Raw genomic sequence first — 18,530 nt, forward strand, 5'->3', positions numbered from 1 at the left:
AGGACTTGAGAAGAAGTTCCTGTTACCTTCCTACTTAAGTGAATGCTTTGTTAAAATTAAACGGAGTTGCTTCCATCTTGTCTCCCATCTTGTCTCCTGCCTCGTTAGTGCACATTCAAGATAGAAGGTTAAGCTGGCCTTATCCCTTCAGAGTTTATAGGATCCTTGCTCTTGTGGTGAGCTGAGCTAGTCGCATGACAAGAGCTTGCAACTACAAGGAGAGCAGGGAATCTGGTCACAGTTCTTGGGCAGAAAAGAGTGCTTGTGATCACTCACAGACCAGAGCACAGGCCAGGTAAACACAGCTCTCCCTAAATCATACAACCTTGGATGAACTGAAAACTTGCAGGTCTCCAGAATTATCTCTGAAAACAGCTGAAACTTGAAGCTTGGGACAGTGCCCCCTCTACTCTGAAAGTAGAGCCCCACTGAAGCATAGAGTTAAAAGTCAACAAATAGTATAGAAAAAAATAAGCAAAGAGCAGAAAAAGATCCAGGAGAGATAATTTAAGAATTATTGGACTACCTGAAAGCTATGATTTAAAAAAAAGAGCCTAGACATCATCTTTCAAGAAATTATCAAGAAACGCTGTCCTGATTTTCTAGAACCAGAAGGTAAAATAGAAATGGAAGGAATCTACCAATCACCCCTTGAAAGAGATCCCAGAATGAAAACTCCCAGGAATATTACAGTCAAATTCCAGAGCTCCCAGGTCAAGGAGAAAATATTGCAAGCAGCCAGAAAGAAACAATCCAGATATTGTGGAGCTACAGTCAGGATAACACAAGAATTAGCAGTTTCTACATTAAAGGATCAGAATGCTTAGAATATGATAATCTAGAGGGTAAAAGAACTAGGATTACAACCAAGAATCACCTGTCCAGCAAAACTGAGTATAATCCTTCTGGGGAAAAAGTAGATATTCAATAAAATGGAGGACTTTCAAGCATTTCTGATGAAAAGACCAGAGTTGAATGGAAAATTGGACTTTCAATGACAAGACTCAAGAGCCCAGTATCTAAGAGCTTAAGTTATAAATGAGTTTCTGATCTGAACTAGCGTGGAGAACTTTCTCACTAGGAGTTTCCCCCCAAACCAATGAAATTAATAGGCTCAGGTCAAACAACAGCAATAACAATCCTAAATGGCGGGACAAGTACATGTGTGGGTGCACGTGTGTGCATGCATGTGTGCGTGTGTGTGTGTGTATACTAAGGGGAGATTCTAAGGCACAGTTCTGTGAGTTTAAATCCTGAGAATCATGCTGCATTCTAGCTCCTAGCCCTTTGTTCCTTACTGCCCCAGAGTGTGTGGGAAGCTCACCAGACCTGCCCTCTCAGGTCAATCTAGGGACTCTGAGAAGTCCAAATGTCCAAGGAAGGCAGCCTTTGAGTGGCACATAAAATGAGGTCTAGTGGTGTGTCTAGTTCCTAACACTTGGATCCCATTCAGACAATGGAAAGGCACTCTGAGTAATTCTTCAAATTGCCTGCTCAGGGGAGGGAGTGACTGTCCCAGAATGATATTCTGTGCTTACACTTTGGGTAGAGGGGATCTACTCTGCCAGGGCTCTTTAATGGGTTTGTGCTCCAATGCTTTTCTGTAGAGCTAAAAATAGGTTGTGTTTCAATGCTCAGGGGCTAGGAACATGGCACTGGATGGTCAGACACTGCCCTTCCAATCATCAGCCTTCATTTCCCTTAAAGTAACCAGTCACTGAGTTGTAAAGGGTATATAGGGTTTTGTAACCCTGGATCGTGGCTCTGCCATGAATTTGCTGTGTGACCTTGGGTAGACATTTCATTTCTCTGGGCCTCAGTTTCCTCCTTTTTGGAGTGAAGGAATAGAATCTGGAAGGTCTATTTCAGTTCTGATTTTCTCATGGTGAATTATGGTGGGGTGTAAAGAATCCTAACTTGCTTTTCTTTGTATTCCCCAGTGCCAAGCATAATTTCTGGTATATAGTATGCACTTAATACATGATTGTCAATTGATTGGTTCAATCCAATCCAACAAAGAAGGAAACTGAGTCCCATAGAGTTCGAATCACTTGCCTAAGTTCACAGAACTAATATTTGAACTCAAGGCATCTGATTTCAAATTCCTGCTCCCTAACCCCTATCCTTGCATTGTTGGAAAATGTTTGCTTATCTGCAGCCTTGAGGTAGATGAGCCCACCTCTGATAAGTGTTTTTGTTGGCTTTGCAGGGACCTGGCCCTAGGAACACTCATGCAAGGAGATCTGTTAGCCCAAAGCTCTCCATCGCTGTGTTGGTGTGCACCTGGAGAGTCCACTGAGCCTTTACCCTCTGTGGAGGGAGCCAAAAGTCACCAGCCCTACAATCTCAGGCTGAGAAATTGGGAGAAGAAACTTGAACCAGCCAATTAACTTTCAAGCTGCCTTTCTGTAACAAGATCCTTCCTTCTCCAGAACTTTCAGAGCTGAAGAATCAAATGTAGCAAAAGAAGAATACCCGTGATATGTTCTGAGGACAGAATCCTTCTTTCCTTAGCTCAAAACATCCAGCAGAAGCCCAGGTGATGTTCTCCTCACACCCACCTTTTCTAGTTTCTTCTTCCTTAAAGATCCATCTTCAGCCAGTGTTGGACATGAGCTAACAGTCCTGCTAGACTGTTCTGTCATTTCAACCTCCCTTGGAAAGAGGTCTTGACCTTGACTGTGTTAGCCCAAACTTGTAGAGATTAGGAGCTATTCATAGTCTTATCTAAGCCATAACAAGCAGTACACCCACCTAGACCTACCTTGGGTCTACGGCTGCCTGCTTTGGATGAGAATTCTCCCCTCCCAGTCCTCTACCACATGACTCCTTCCCTCTTTGAGTCCCACAACTAGACCCCAAGAGGTGAGTCCGGAATGAACCTGCTATGGCCAAACTCTGGGTCAAGTTCCAGCGGTATTTTCGAAGGAAACCAGTCCGTTTCTTTACCTTGGTGGCTCTCTACCTGACAGCTGGGAGCCTGGTTTTCCTGCACACAGGCTTTGTGGGCCAGCCTGCTGTGGCTGAGAATGAGCCCAACCCAGCTGCCAGTGCCCCTGAGGGAGCTGAGCTGCCATACCAGGACCTCCTGCACCTGGAGAGAGGCTTCCGGGAGACCCCTGAGTCTCCGAATGCCATCCGCAGATATGGCCCTTGGCTCAAGAGCACCTCATCAAAGGATTCACCAGAGCGGAGCAGGCTGGGAGACTATGGTGGGACTTGGAGCCGGGCCCTCAAAGGGAGAGTCCTCAGGGAGAAAGAGGAAGAAAGAGGTAAGAGGGCTGTGATCAAGGGTAAATGGAAGAAGGAGGGTGGGGGACAAAGACAGGTGACCACACTGTGAAGTCAGAAGACCAAGATCAGCTCTTCTGATTATTAATGGTGTGACCTTAACTCCTCTGGGCCTCAGTTTCCTTATCTATAAAAATAAGAGTTAGTTAGATTTGATCTGAAAAGTCTCTTCTTACTCTAAATCCTATGATCCTGTCTTAGCCTTTGTTCTCTGTGACCTGAGATAGCTGTGCACCATTTGTTCTATGAAGAGGCAGATGGACTGGGGAGAAGTACCAGGGACTGGTGTTTCTATGCAGGTTGTTTGAAGCATCTCTTTGGAGAGGGGCAGGATGGCTTTGTGGAGTGATCACTGGACTACCTCCCATTGATCCCAATATTTTCTCATTGTTCATAGTTGTTGATGTACCATCTTCCCCATTAGAATTTGAGCTCCCTGAGGGTAAGGACATTGTTGTTGTTTTTCTAACTCCAGTACTCAGCACGTGTCTGGCACAAAGTAAGTGCTTAATGAATGCTTCTTGACTGGTTAGATTTAAGGTCATCAAGAAGAGTCGGACATGACTAAACAATAAAAGAGTTAAATTCTCAGTCGAGTTTGTGATGCTGGGCAAGTCACTTCGATCTTCAGGCCTCAGTTTCCTTTTCTGTAAAAGGAGAAAGTTGGATTAAATGATCTCTAAGGACTTTTCACCTCAAACAGTCTAATGAGATACTTGGAGAGCACCATCACATCCTGCTTCAGTCTTTAGAAACAACCCTGTTGTTTCTACCTTTATAACATCTCTTGTATATACCCCTTTTTGTTTTCTGACACTGCCACCATTGTGGTCCAGACCCTCACCCCTCACACCAGTACTATGTACTGCCAGAGGAAACATCCTTATTTCCATGAATTGATTGTTGTCTGTCTTCTTAAATCTCCTCCTTTCTTATTTCTTCTGTCTTTTTGCACTTACTGAAGTCTGGCTCCCTCCTGATGACTATATGAACATACTTCCTGGCTGCCATTTCAGCACTGGCTACACTTTCACTCATTCCCACAATTCACTGGTCAAGGTAAGGCAGTTGGAACATTCCTTGTTCCCAATTGCCTCTTCCAGGCTCACCCTCTACCCCCATCACTTAAAAACCTCTTGTCCTTTGAGGTTCATTCAATCCACATCTACTAATCAAAATCCTTGTAGCTATTGTCCATAGACCTCCAGGACATTCTCTTTCTTTCCTCAATGTATTTAGTTCATGGCTCACAGTCTGTCTTAAATTCCTGTCTTCATACTAGGGCGCTTCACTATACATATTGACTCTCCCTTAAATGCTCTAACCTCCTAGTTCTTCAACTTACTCATTTCCCATGACTTACTCTCCACCCCACCTCCACCACACACAAAAATGGTCATAGCCTTGACCTTGCTATCATTCACAAATATACAAACTTCCAGGTTCATGGACTCTGTAATACCCTTATCTGATCATAAGCTGGTCCACCACTTCTGCCTCACCCTTCCAAATCCTGTTCTTCAGTCTCTTTGTGATGGCCAGTCTTTCAGCCCCCTTAGTTCTTTCCCAGACCATCACCCCTGCACCAGCTAGTCTCTTCCCTTCTCCATCTTGACTCCTTGGTGAACCAGGTCAACTCCACACTGTCCTTTCAAGTCCTTTGCCTCTATCCTCAAAAAATTCTCATTTCATCCATCCCCCCTAGCTATTATCATTTATCTTATCTCCCTTTTTGACTAAGCTTCTTGAGAAGGCTGTCTACAATAGGTGACCACTTCTTTTCCAATCACTCCCTTCTTAACTCTGCCTTCTGGCTTCCAACCTCACAATTCCATCAAAACTGCTCTCCAAGGTCACTAACGACCTCTTAACTACCCAGTCTCAATCCTCATCCTCTTTTCCTTAATACTCTCTTCTCTCAAGTGTAGACACTGCTCTCCTGGTTTTCCTACCACTTGTCTCGTCTCCTTTTCTGTATCCTCATCCAGGTCATGCCTGCTAATTGTTGGTGTCCCCCAGAGCTCTGTCCTTGGTCTTCTTCTCTTTCCCCTCTGTTATTTCACTTGGTAATCTCATCGGCTCCCATGATTTAAATTGTCATCTCTATCTAGATGACTCTCTGATTTACTTGTCCAGCCCTAAGGTCTCTCCTGACCTCCATTCTCCATCTGAAACTGCCTATTGGACATCTTGAACTTGATATCCTGTAGACATGTTGAGTCTGATCATGTCCAAAATGGAATTAATTCATTTTCTTTTCCCCAAAACCCTCCCCACTTTCAAACTTTTCTAATACTGGAGGGTACCTCTGGGTACCCAGGCTCATTAACCTAGGTGTCATCCTCAACTCTTTCCTCTCACTCCCCCCCCAATCCAATCAGTGGTTAAACCCTGTTGTTTCTACCTTTATAACATCTCTTGTATATACCCCTTTTTGTTTTCTGACACTGCCACCATTGTGGTCTGGACCCTCACCCCTCACACCTGTACTGTGGAAATAGCCTGCTGGTTGGTCTTCTTGTCCCAGGTCTCTTCCTACACCAACGGGTCCTCCATTTAGCTGTTTATTCATCTTCCTAAAGCACAGGTCTAACTATGTTACCTCCCTATTCAACCAAACTCCAGTAGCTCCCTATTACCTTCAAGATAAAAAAGAAAATCCTTTTTGGCTTTCAAAGTCCTTCATAAAGTCCCTTCCTGCCTTTACTGTCTTTTTTAAACATATACTCCAAGTAGTCAACGATCCACTGACATGGGTTTCTTTACTGTTCCTCACACAAGACACTCCATCTCCCAACTTGGGGCATTTTCACTGGCTGTCCCCATGCCTGGAATGCTCTCTTTCTGCCTCTCTGCTTCCGAGTTTCTCTGGCTTCCTCCTAGTCTCATATAAAGTCCTACCTTCTGCAAGAAGGCATTCCCAGTCCTCAGAGATAACGTCCAATTTATCTTGTCCATATCTTGTTCATACACAATCATTTGTATGTTGTTCCGCATTAGGCTATGAGCTCTTTGAGAGCAGGGACTGGTTTTTGCTTTTCTTTTTATCCCCAGCCACTAGCACAATGTGTAACATAGTAGGTACTTAATAAATGACAGTTGATTGATCCAGTCTGCTTGCCTTAAGGGATGTCCTCTTCAGGAAATGCACATCCTTTTGTGGTTTTTCCACATCCTTCTGATATATAGCACCTCAAAGCCCTGTTGCAGAACCTAGGGGCGGCCCAAGGACAGAAGGGCCTGGGAAGAGGCATGCAATGAGAGGGGAATGGAGAGAGGAGATGGTGTTAAACAAAGAGAAACACATCTAGAACCGACTCTGCCGCCACCATGATTTTGCTGAGGGCTGGCCCTGGGAAGAAGGTTCCCTTTCATTTTTTTCCCTTGTGGCTGAAACCTACTTCCCTGTAGCTTCTAGACACTGGTCCTAGAAAAACACAGCAACACGGTTTCTTCTTTGGTTTTGTTGTTCTGCTCCTGGATCAGGCCCAATCTAAATGAAAGATCAGAGTGTGTCCTCAGTTAATAAGCATTTATTAAGCACTTACTAAGTGTCGGGCATTGCTCAGTGAAGGGGATAAAAAGAAAGGAAAAACCAGTCCCTGCCCTCAAGGAGTTCCCAGTCTAACGGGGAAGACTTCGTGCATACAACGATGTACCTACTGGCTATGTATTCGATTAATTGAGGAATGATCTCTGAAGGAGGGTGCTAAGATTAAGGATGACTGAGAAAGGCGGAAGGTGAGATCTGAGTCTGTTTGAAAGAAGCCAAGAGGCAGAAGTGAGGAAGGACAGCATTCTGGGCCTGGGAGTGGCGGGGTGGCCAGTGAAAATGTATCAAGTGTGGAGAAGTTCTTACTCAGTGTCCTTAGCTATCCCAGGCTAGACCAGAAGTCGCAGAGTCTGCAGAAGCTTCCTGTGTCTCAGTCATAAAAATCAAAAACCTCAACCATGGGCTCAGCCCCAACCCTGATCACGCTTTTCAAATCTGATGACCCCCTCCCTCCCCCAAAGCCTTAGAATCTCCCAGCCTTGTCTGTACCACCAATTTTTGCTTCATTTCCCCCACTTCAGGCTTTGGAGAAGGGGACTCCCAAAGTATCCTGTCCGTTTCTAACTGTGCTAGCAAACTCTGCTTGTCATATAGTAATTTGTGCTTCTGTCTTATCTGCTCCCTGAGGGTAAGGGTGAGGTCTTATCCTTCTTTGTATTTCCCTAGGCACTAGGCACTGACTCTGCACCGTGCAGGTTCTCTGCAAATGTTTATTCCTGTATAAGTGAGTGAATAAATTAGTGAATAACTGTGTGAGTAAATGAAGGAACAGATGAGGGAATGAATTAGTGAGTGAATAAGTGAATGGATGAGTAAATGAATAAGGTGAATGCCTGAAGGCAGAGGAGTCCTCTGAGTCCACATTCCAGCAAGGGTAGAGGCTCACCTGGAGGCAACACATCATGGTAGAAAAATGTGCTGAATTTGGAATCAGGGAATCTGAATTCAAACTCTGACCTGTTATTTTAGAGTACTGAACTTGGAATCAGGAAGACCTGAGTTCAAATCCAGCCTCAAATGCTTAGTAGCTGTGTGACCCTGGGTAAGTCACTGAACCTCTGTATTCCTCAATTTCCTCATCTATAAAATAGGGATAGTAATAGTACCTATATCCCAGGTTGTTGTGAGGATTAAATGAAATGATATTTGTAATGTGCTTTGTAAATCTTAAAGCATCATATAAATGCTAGGTAGTAGTAGTAGTAATATTAGTACTAGTATTATTACCACCTGTGTGCTAGGTACCACAATGGAGATAGAAAAACAAAAATAAATGATCCTAATACCTTTCCTACAGCCTCAGCTCCCTCCTCCATAAAATATGGAGGTTGGAAAAATGATCTCTATGGCCCCCTCCTCTGATCCCTACTCTGATCAAACCTCTGATCCCTACTCTGTTTTGAAAATTAAAGGAGGTGAGAGATGTGAAAATCATTTCACAAACTGTAATGTCCTGGGCACAAGGGAGCAATTAGGAAAGTCTCATTACACAGAACACCATGTTAGGTACTCGATGAAGTAGCCCACTGGTCCAAGTTGATTAAACAGAACTCAGTGACATAGACATCTGGCTTTAGCAGACCTGTTGGCTTGCCTTCTCTGAATGACTTTGAAAACTATGCCCATCCAGGAATTGCTTGTCAGTTTCCCATTGATACTTCTTGACCTCCAGTCAATGGGCCACCCTTCATTCATACATGGAGATGACTCAGTGCCAGTAAGTAATTCAATCTGAGGGTCTTTGTTCTACTCCCACCAGCAGTAGAGATGGGTTACCCTGAGCCACCCTCACTCTTTCTCTGAGCCCCCTTTTCATGGGCAGCCCACATTTGTGAGATGCACAGCCAATGTAAAGCATCTGGCTTTTAACCCTAGAGCAGGGAGGGCTAAGTTGGTTGGGCCGATCAGGAATCAAACCCACAAACTGGACATTTGTACCTAGGGCCAACCAGCTGATATACCTGGGGCCAGTGCCCATGGACTCGGTGCCAAGACAAAACCCCAGCTCCCAGTCCCTTCTCCTACTACAGGCCCAATCCTGTCCCATCTTGTCCCGCCCAGTTCTGCCCAGAGCACCCACTGGAAAACAGTATTAATGGCTGCAATTCATTAGATTAATTAGAATTGACATTTCCTGAATCTCAACCAGATGGTTAGTGAGAATAAACTGTCAGTCACTGCAAAAAAAACCTCCTGAGTTCTCATTTCCAGCCATATGTACCACGTCCACTGCTATTAACCTCTGGGAAAATAGCTTCTAACTCTTAGTAAGGGAGGCTGGGTGGATGAGCAGGGAAGGCTTTGTTATGGGGAGAGATGAGAAACTGCAGGTCAAGGTCACATCCCACATTCTCCCCCACTGTCTGTGTAGCTCTGAGCAGTGTTGGCAGCCGATGGCTCTGGCTGGCCCCTTCTGAAAAATCCCCAGGGATCTGAGGCAGGAAGGCCAAGTCATTCAGAAGAGAAGCTTTCTTTCTGACTCCCACTTGGGCAGCAGGGAGGGCAGCGTGCTGGACAGAGGCAGAGTGGAGAGATCTGGGAGCCCAGAGCTGGAGGGTTGGAATCCCAACTCCTCCAAGTACTTTTTCACTAAATGACCAAATGATTTCCTTCCTCTGATTTTCAGGGGCTTCCTCTGCAAACTTAGGTAGTTGGGCAGGGAGTGGCGGGGTTGGGTCTAGATGACCTCCAAGTTCCCTTTCAGCTCTAGGTCCTCTGATTCTAACAATTATAATTTTTGTCATTTTCACCCTTTCAGGAGATAATGTTTGTAAACTGCTTCACACAATGCTTGGCACATAATAGGCACTTAATAAATGCAGGTTCCCTTCCTCCTTCCTTTCTGTTTGCAAAGCACTTTACAAAAAAACATTAATGAGTATTCATGTTTTTTTTCCCCTTCATTTAGAAGGAAAAGAAGAAGGGAGAAAGTGAGGGAAGGAAGGAAAGTGCAGAAAGAGAAAAGGAAAAGGAAGGAAGGAAGGAAGGAAGGAAGGAAGGAAGGAAGGAAGGAAGGAGAGAGGGAAGGAAGGGAGGAAAAATAAAAATAATTGATATTTATGTGATGCTTTACAGCTTTCAAATTTCTTCATATAAATGATCTCATTGGAGGAAGAAGCAATTATTCTCCCCATTTTAGAAATGAGGAAATTGAGAGTAAGGGATATCCAAAGAGTTGCTTATGCTCACTCAGCTAGTAAATATCAGAGGCCGGATCTGAGGCCAGATCTTCTAAGTTTATCTGTGTGATCCTGGGCTGCATTAATCGAGAATTGCCAAGAATGGAGCCAATAGTCCCCCTGGGCTTGGACCTCCTCAGACCTCATCTCTAGTAGGATGTCCAATTTGGGGCCCCATGGTCTAAGCAGGATATAGATAAGCCAGAGAGTGTCTAGAGGGAGGCAGCCAGAAGGAGTGCCTTGTGTCTGTGTAAGATCAGTTGAAGGACCTGGGCATTTTTAATCTGGAGAAGAGATGACTGGGAGGAGCCACCGTGGCTGTCTTCAGGTATTTGAGAGGCCATCCTGTAAAAGAGACATTAGATTTGTTCTACTTGGCCCCGAGGGCAAGACTAGATGTGGTGGTTCCTATGTATGGAAGCAATAAGAGGCAAACCATGGAAACTGTCTGGGGAGGTGGTAAGCTCCCCATCTGTGGAGTTCTTCAGACAAGAGGCTGGGTCACCACTGATGGTGGGATGTCAGAGTGGAGATTCCTTTGGGTAGGATTGGGCTGAAGTCCCTGCAAACTCTCAAATTCCATGAGTTCTCCTGACCTCAAGTTCAGCACTCTATTCACTAGGCAACACTGTCTCAAGGAAAAAAAAAAGACAAAAAAGAAAAGGAAACAGGAAACCCAGCCCCCACCCTGACACACAGCAGGGCTGCCTGGAGAATCAGGAGGCATCAATCCAATCTGTCCTTGATTAACTTATTCAGAGCTCAGCAACCGAAACCAACATATTCGATTAATGTGAGTCATAATGAGATGGATTCCTGACCCAATGCAGCATGCACTTGGTTTTCGCCCGACTACCCCCACCCCAGAGGGGAGCAGGGTCTACTTAACAGCTTAACAGCCTTCAGCAACCTTCAAGTGGGGAGAACTTTGGATCCTGGGGTGCAGGGGAGGATGAGGTTCTCTGCGGGAGAGGCGCCTGGGGTTGCACTGGGCACCACAGGGAGAGAAGATGAAGAAGGACCAGGAAGATGCTACTCGCTCCACACACCATCCCAGCCTGGAGAAATCCCTTAATCACGCTCTTCATCAACCCAGCAATTAAACAGCATGGGCCCCCAGTGGAGAGCCAAGCCGTTCCTTCAGAGGAAGCTGAGGCAGCATCATCAGTCAGGAAAATGGCACCAGCACAAGAACCCAGGCCCTGTTTACCTGTTTAGAGGTCACAGCCCTTAGGTCCACCATTCTAGCATGGCCAAAACTGGAGGCTTGGATCAAGAAGAGGAAAATGGAGCTTTTCATGTCCACTACAAGCCATAGAAGGAAGGAGGGCCTTGGCCAGAATTGTTTTCCTATAGGAGATCAAGAAATCTCAACATCTCCCCTAAGGAGATCCATGTGACTGCAATGTGCTTGGCAGAGGGGTAGCTTGGGGCATGGAGAAGGTGAAATTGAGCAAATATTCAATTCCATTACATTTAAGAAGTGTTTATTAAAGACCTATTATGTGCCAGGCATGGAGCTAGGTTCTAGAAATGCAAAAATAAACATTTAATTTAAGCTTACAGGCCACTGGGAAGGAGAGATTTAGAAGAGGGGAACATGTTCAAATTAGATACAAAATTGGGGTGAAGAGCATTGAAAACTTGGGGGACTCGAGTCGCTTGGGCTGAGCTGCAAAGGGAAGTCTGTTTTCCTTGGGGTGATAACAGGGATGGAGAACATCATGGGCCTGGGTAACAGACCTCCTGTGCTAAGGACAGGAAGTGGGAGGAATGATGTGTAATATGGGTGGACCATAGAGTGTATGAAAAAGAGAAATGTGAAATAATCTAGAAAGATAGGTTAGAAGCAGGCTATTATATCGGCATTAAATGCCAAACAGAGGAGTTGCATTTCATCACGGAGGCAATAGGAGCCATAGAAGCTTACTGAGCAGAGGAGTGACATCGTCTGTTTGGTGCCTTACAGTTTTCAAAGCTCTTTCATGCCCATTACCTCAGTGTGTCTTCTCAGCCACCCAGAAGAGCAGTGCAGGTATAAGCATCCCTCACAAGGTTACACAAGGGCAGAACAAGAATCCAAACCCAAGTCTTCAATTCATGGGGCAGGTCACAAGCAGAAACATTTCCAAAGATGTGGTGGGCTCTCTTTGTATCTTCAGTCCCCCACCTCAGCCATTCCGTACAAACACAGCTTCCTCAGCTTGAGAAAGTTGTTTCCCCTCATTGAGCCTGTTTCTTCCTTTGTAAAATGGGAAATGGGATGGGATGATTCCTTCTCACTCTAGATCCCAAGAAATACCAAGACCCCTGCCTATACTAGCAATAACTTTGCTTACCCAAATGCAGCTATTTTCTCTGTCTCAGTGCACTCAGATCTTAAAACTTAGATAGGCAGCAGATTGCGGTGGAAAGAGTATCACTGACTTTGGAGTCAGAGGAAATGAGTACAAATGTGCCTCTGCCATTTACTACCAGTGTGACCTTGGGGAAGTCCCCTAACCTCTCTGTGCCTCAGTTTCCTTATCTATAAAAGGGGTGGGCTTCACTCAATGGCCTCTGAGGGTCTTTCCATCTCTAAGTCTACAACTCTAGGTGCCCCCATCTCACAAAGGCTCTATCTTTGAATCACTTGACCTCCTGCACTGCCGGCCATGGTTTGTTTTTACCTCAGAGACCTGCTTATTCTTCTTTGCCATGTTGACCTGTAGTTTCTTGACCTTGGACCTACTCTTGACCATGGCAAATCCTTCTCCTGCCTTCTCTTCTCTAGGCCGTACGACATACCCAGGACTTCACCGTCCTGGTCTTCCTCCTCTGGACTCTCCCCAGTTGACCAATATCCTTCCTATAATATGTACCCAGAATGTATTCTGAGGCAGGCCATCCATTCTTTTGTATCTTGCAAACCTATGTGCAGTGTTCTAGGTGTCTGGTAGGCCTCCTCCCATTCTAATTGGGCTCCCGCTTTAGTTCTAGCTAAGTCTCTCTCCTCCTTTCTTACGCTGCTCCAGACACCATTTATATGTGTTGCAGTCTACATATGTCAAGAGTTTCATTCTAAGGAGAACACACATCAGTCACTGGCCCAGGGAAAATTACTAAAGAGGTCCCATATCAGTTAGATTTATCATAGACAAGATGAGCTGACCTGAAACCTGCCCAGCACAGTGGAAATGCCAAGTTATGCTGAAAATAATTGGAAGCAATGAGCTATGACTATGGAGTAGATAGACAGATTGGCCTGACATTTCTCTCAATCATTCTCTTTTCCTTCTCGACCCTCCAGAAAGAAAGTCTTAATTAGGAAGAGGCATTAACCTGGTACAGAGGCTGGTCTTCCCAGCTCTGCTAGGTAAGGCCAGAAAGAAAAAGTCAGATGGATTCCACAGGATCTGGAATTGGAAGAGATCATGGATGCCATCTCATTCAACTTTCCCATTTTACAAAGGAAGAAACTGAGGCTCAAAGACTGGTAGTAACTTGTATAAGGTGACACAGGTAGTGGGTTAATATTTGAATACAGGTTCCTTGATTCCAAACCAAGCTTTCTTAACCCTTCACTATGTGCCTCTTCAGTCTTTAAGAAAGGTACCTCCTTTCAGTCGGGCATGGGAGGAGGAGGCAGAACGGAGTAAGGGAAGGACAATGGGCAAAGACTCAGCACTCCAGGGTTCTGATGCCACCTTTGTCACTGACTTAATGTGTGACATCTGCCTCAATGTTCCCTTCTGTAAGTTTTTGGATTTGATGATCCTTAAGGCCCCTGCCAGCTCTGACAGGCCCTATTCTAAGACCCTTCCCATGGTTTTGGCATGGGTAACTCAGCATTTGCTTTCCTTCAGCAACATCTGTAAAGTGTTTAGCACATAGTAGGTGCTTAATAAATGTTCCCTTCCCCTTTTAACTAGTATTTCAGATTTCCATGGCTTTTTCTTCCATAACGTCCTTCTAACTCAGTGCAGTCTTGGGATGTTAGAGCTGGGAGGTAAAGGTCAGAACTGAAAGGGGCCTTAGAACTGAGAAATACCATAGAACAGATACCTGGGAAGGGAACACAGCTGGGGAGGCCCTTAGGCCATAGAATATTAGAGCTAAAAGGGACCCAAGAATCCCCCAAAACCTGCCTCAGATACTTACTGTGTAACTCTGAGCCTTACTTCTGTCTACCTCAGTTTCCTTATCAGTAAAATGGGGATAATAATAGCCCCTGCCTCCCAGGGTTATTGTGAGGGGAAATGAGATTTTGCAAACCCCAAAGCATTTTATAAATGCTAGGTAGTATTGTTGGTATTAACATCAGAGCTGGAAGGATCTTCATAACAAAAATTAGAGCTGGGAGGGACTGGGGTAGAAAAGATCATAGACCAGAGGAAGTTAAAGATATGAAGTGGTGAGAAACAGCACCCTAGCCCAGGGGTGGGGAGCCTGTGGCCTCGAGGCCACGTGTGGCCCTCTAAGTCCTCAAGTGCGGCCTTTTGACTGATATAGCCCATCTTACACATGAGTTCACCGAGGCCCAGAGTGACACTGCATAGTTGAGCCCAGCTCTGGGCTTCTGGCTTAGTAAGTGAACCAACAATTCAGTTTCTTTGGATATTTCAGGATTTTAAGCAGCTTACTCTATTTGCCCTGTGGCTGAGCTAACAGACTGTGAAATTCCCAACTGCTGTGTCCCTAAAGTCTCAACACACGATATCATCTTGTTGTCCATTTTTAGGTCAGCATCATTCCCCTTCCTCCTGAGAAACTCTGGCTTGGGCAAGGTCCAGGGACTAGCTTCCACAAGCCTTTCTGCAGAACTTTGGCCTGCTCATTGTAATCGCTGGGCCAGAGCTGCGTGCTAATGACTGAAGCAGCAAGGTGTCTAATCTTGTTTGGCCCTGCTCTCCTGTTATTTAACTCTGGTTCATTGGCATGAGACTTTCCCTTGGCCAGAGCTGTTGCCCAGATGTGTGCAAATGTTTGCCATCACTCACAGGTGGGGGAGGTGGGGGTTGTGTGGTGAAAGAGAGAGTTTAAATAGCTCAGGGAAGAATCATCCACTATGGGATTGAAAGGATGCTGGGTTTATTCAGTCAGAGGGCCTAGGTTCTAATCCTATCTCTCTACCACTCCCAATTACCAGCAAATTAGTTCTCCTCTCCAGGCCTCAGTTTCCTTCTCTGTAAAATAAAGGAGTTGAGCCAGGTGATTACCAAGCCTCTTTCCAGCTCTACGTCCTATTTTCCTAAATAATCATAATCATAAGAATAGTCGTTTCAGTCATATCTGATTCTTCATGACTCCATTTGGGGTTTTCTTGGAAGAGACATTGGAACAGCATGCCATTTCCTTCCCCAGCTCATTTTACAGATGAGGAAACTGAGGTAAACAGGGTTCAGTGACTTGTCCAGGGTCACACAGCTAGTAAGTGTCTGAGACTAGATTTGAATTTAGGTAGATCAGTCTTCCTGACTCCAGGCCCATTGCCCTGTACACTATGGCACCCCTTTGCTGACCTAATAATATAATGTTAATATAATAATATATTAATGATAGGCAGTTATGCCTTCCACATTGTGGGAGTAAAGGGCACAGTGCCTCCCCCAACTCTTCCCTCTTACATCCCTGCCACCTCTCAACCCCACCCCTGCCATCCAGAAAATCTGCATAAAATTTTTTGGCCCTCGCCACTGGAGAAAAAGGTGGAATTTTTTCTTTTTCTTTTATGGGGTGTTTACAGTACCTTATTGTACTGTATAGGCTCTGTGTCATCTGTGGGCCTTTGCATATCTTCTGCAGCTTCTACAAAACTTCCCCCCCCAATTCCTATTTAATTTCTTACGCCAATCTGTGATATATTGAAACCACAATGGGGAAAGTTGTGATAGGGAAGGTATAACTGTATTACAGTAATAATAAAATAATAGCTAACATTCAAATAACACTTTAGGTCATTTGATAAATATTTTATTTATATTTTTATATTATATAAAAATTTATATAAAATTATTTTATTTTATATGAAAATATTTTACAGTTGTAAATTCCACTTTAATTCCATTCAATAAATGGACCTAAGAATTACAAAGACAAATAACACTACATAGGCCCTGTCCTCAAGGAGCTTACAATCTAATGGGGGAGACAACATATAAATAAGTGGGTACACTCAAGAGGCATACAGAGGAGATGGTAGGTATTTTGGAAAAGGAAAATGTTAGCAGCTGAGAGAGTAAGAAAGGGCCTCCAAAAGAGGGTGGGATTTGAACTAAGTCTTCTTTTCTTTTCTTTTCTTTTTTTTTTTTGGCTAGGCAATGGGGTTAAGTGACTTGCCCAGGGTCACACAGCTAGTAAGTATTATGTGTCTGAGGCCAAATTTGAACTCAAGCCCTCCTGAATCTAGGGCCAGTGCTCTATTCACTGTGCCACCTAGCTGCCCCTGAACTAAATCTTGAAGGAAGCCAGGTAGACTAAAAGGTAGAGATGAGGAACGGAAACCATTCCAGACAGGGAGGACAGCCAGTAGACCTTCTTATGGAAGTGAAAACTGAGGCCCAGAAGGTTTAAGTGGCTTGTCCAAGGTGACAATAAGCTTCTAAATCACATCCTTTGACCCCAAGTATACCAATCTCTGGAGTACTGTGCCTGCATCCTCAATTGCCTGTAAGTGTGTTTTACTGGAACATAGAGTACATGAAGGTGAGCAGCCCTAGATCAGACTGGAAAGAGAGGAAAGAGACAGATTTTAGGTCTTAAGTACCAAACCATACTTTCTCTTAGTGTAGAGGGCCAATCTTAAGAGTCTGATAAGGGTTTAAGATCCAAGGCAGAGTTTGACCTCTGCCCAGGCTTTTACCCGAAAGGGCTCAATGATTAAGAGGTAGGCTCTCCAATCCCTTCCTGATTAGGAGGTTCCTGAAACATTCCTTCTCACTCTTTGAACCTCAGATTTACACATTCACTCCTCTATGCAGGTGGTGCCAAGGCGCCTGGGAAAACCTTGGAATTTACAACCCAATCTAGGAACCCTGATAACAAGGAAATTTATGTTGTCACGTCCTCAGCAGATGTTCTGGGGAGTGTCTCACGGGGAGGACTCTTTGAAGTTAGGCTAGATTTTCTCTATATATCCTGCACCCTCAGATGAATAAACTGAGTCAGTTTTCTGCTCCACCTGGCCCATGTCTCAAGTTTATTTCACACCTCTCCGTTCGGTGTACAATCTGGTTGCGGGCAACATCTTAGAGGCAAAGGCACTACTGGAGATTGCTGATCCAGGAGTGACAATGATCAGACCTGAGGCTTGGGAACGTGATTTTGGCAGACTGGAGTCGAGGGAGCCCTGAGGAAAGTCTTCAAACAGTCCAAGCACAAATCTCTGTGGAAATGAAGTGCCCTGAACTCTTGGCCTCTCTTAGCCTCTGATCTGGCCAAATCAGAGGCCGATGTCTTTGAGTGGAAGAGAGAGGCTGCCCAAGCACTGACTTGCCCTGGCTGGCTTTCTACTTCAAGTAGAAACTAGAATCTATGAAGGCAAGCAGCTCTGAACCTTCCGTGTTTCCCTATTGTATAGTAATGCAGGGATGGAAGGTGATGTTAGAGGGCAGAAAAAGGTGGCCTGGGGGCCCAGGCTGACCCTAGGCCTGAAAGCCCCTGATTCAGGGTCAATAGATCTGCTAAAATTTATTGAGTGCCTACTGTGTGCTAGGCACCATGCTAAGCACTGGGAATCAGAGAGACTAAAGACAGGCCCTGCCCGCAAGGAGCTTATAGTCTAATGGGGGAGACAACTTGTGAACAACCATGTACAAAAAAGATCGGGACCAGACAAACTGGAGAGTCAGTAGAGGGAAGGCCTGGGAATTAACAGGGACTGGAAGGGACTTCCTGTGGAAGGGGGGATTTGAGTGGGATCGAGGGAAGCCAGGAAGCAGAGGCAAGAGCGAAAGTCCTTGCTCTGCCCTGGATCCGCCAGGGCAGCTTGAGCAGGCCATTCCTAGGGTCATCACCACACCAGCATTTGCCAAGCAGTTATTCAGACCAGTGTTTGGTTTTGTTTTAATCAGTGATGCTACTCCTTAAAAAGTGTCGAGATGGATGGCTGTTGTTGCCAACTCCTCTATAGGCTTCTTTTTCTTCCTCTATAGAATGAAAAGGTGGGTTCTGTATGGGGACTCTGAGGCCTCTTTCATTTTTGGAATTCTCTTCTATGTTCTAGGGCCCCTTCCAGCTCTAAGATTCTGTGCTCTGTGTTCTGAGAGCTCTCTCTCTCTCTCTCTCTCTCTCTCTCTCTCTCTCTCTCTCTCTCTTTGTGTCTCTCTCTCCCTCCCCCTCTCTTTGTCTTCCTCTCCCCTCTCTCTGTCTCTCTTCTCCTCCTTCTCCCTGTCTCTCTCCTTCTCCCTCTCTGTCTTTTCCTCTCCCCTTCTCTCCCTCCTTACCTCTCCCCAACCCCCCCTCTCTCCCTCTTGCCCTCTCTGTCTCTCCCTCTCCCTCTCCCTCCCTACCCCCTTCTCTACTTCTCC

At 45.1% G+C, this 18,530-nt stretch overlaps 1 protein-coding gene across 1 annotated transcript in view; it reads left to right on the forward strand.

Moving 5' to 3' along the window:
- Positions 1 to 18,530, forward strand: part of WSCD2 (WSC domain containing 2) — a 144,941-nt gene that overhangs the window by 67,905 nt on the left and 58,506 nt on the right. Inside the window, exon 2 of the mRNA XM_021008043.2 lies at positions 2,210 to 3,272. Coding sequence (XP_020863702.1) covers positions 2,888 to 3,272 — 385 coding nt within the window. The 5' untranslated portion in view covers positions 2,210 to 2,887. The remainder of the gene's footprint in view (positions 1 to 2,209; positions 3,273 to 18,530) is intronic.

The sequence above is a fragment of the Phascolarctos cinereus genome, unplaced genomic scaffold (assembly GCF_003287225.1).
Source record: "Phascolarctos cinereus isolate Bilbo 61053 unplaced genomic scaffold, phaCin_HiC Scaffold_4;HRSCAF=312, whole genome shotgun sequence".
NCBI lineage: Eukaryota > Metazoa > Chordata > Mammalia > Diprotodontia > Phascolarctidae > Phascolarctos > Phascolarctos cinereus.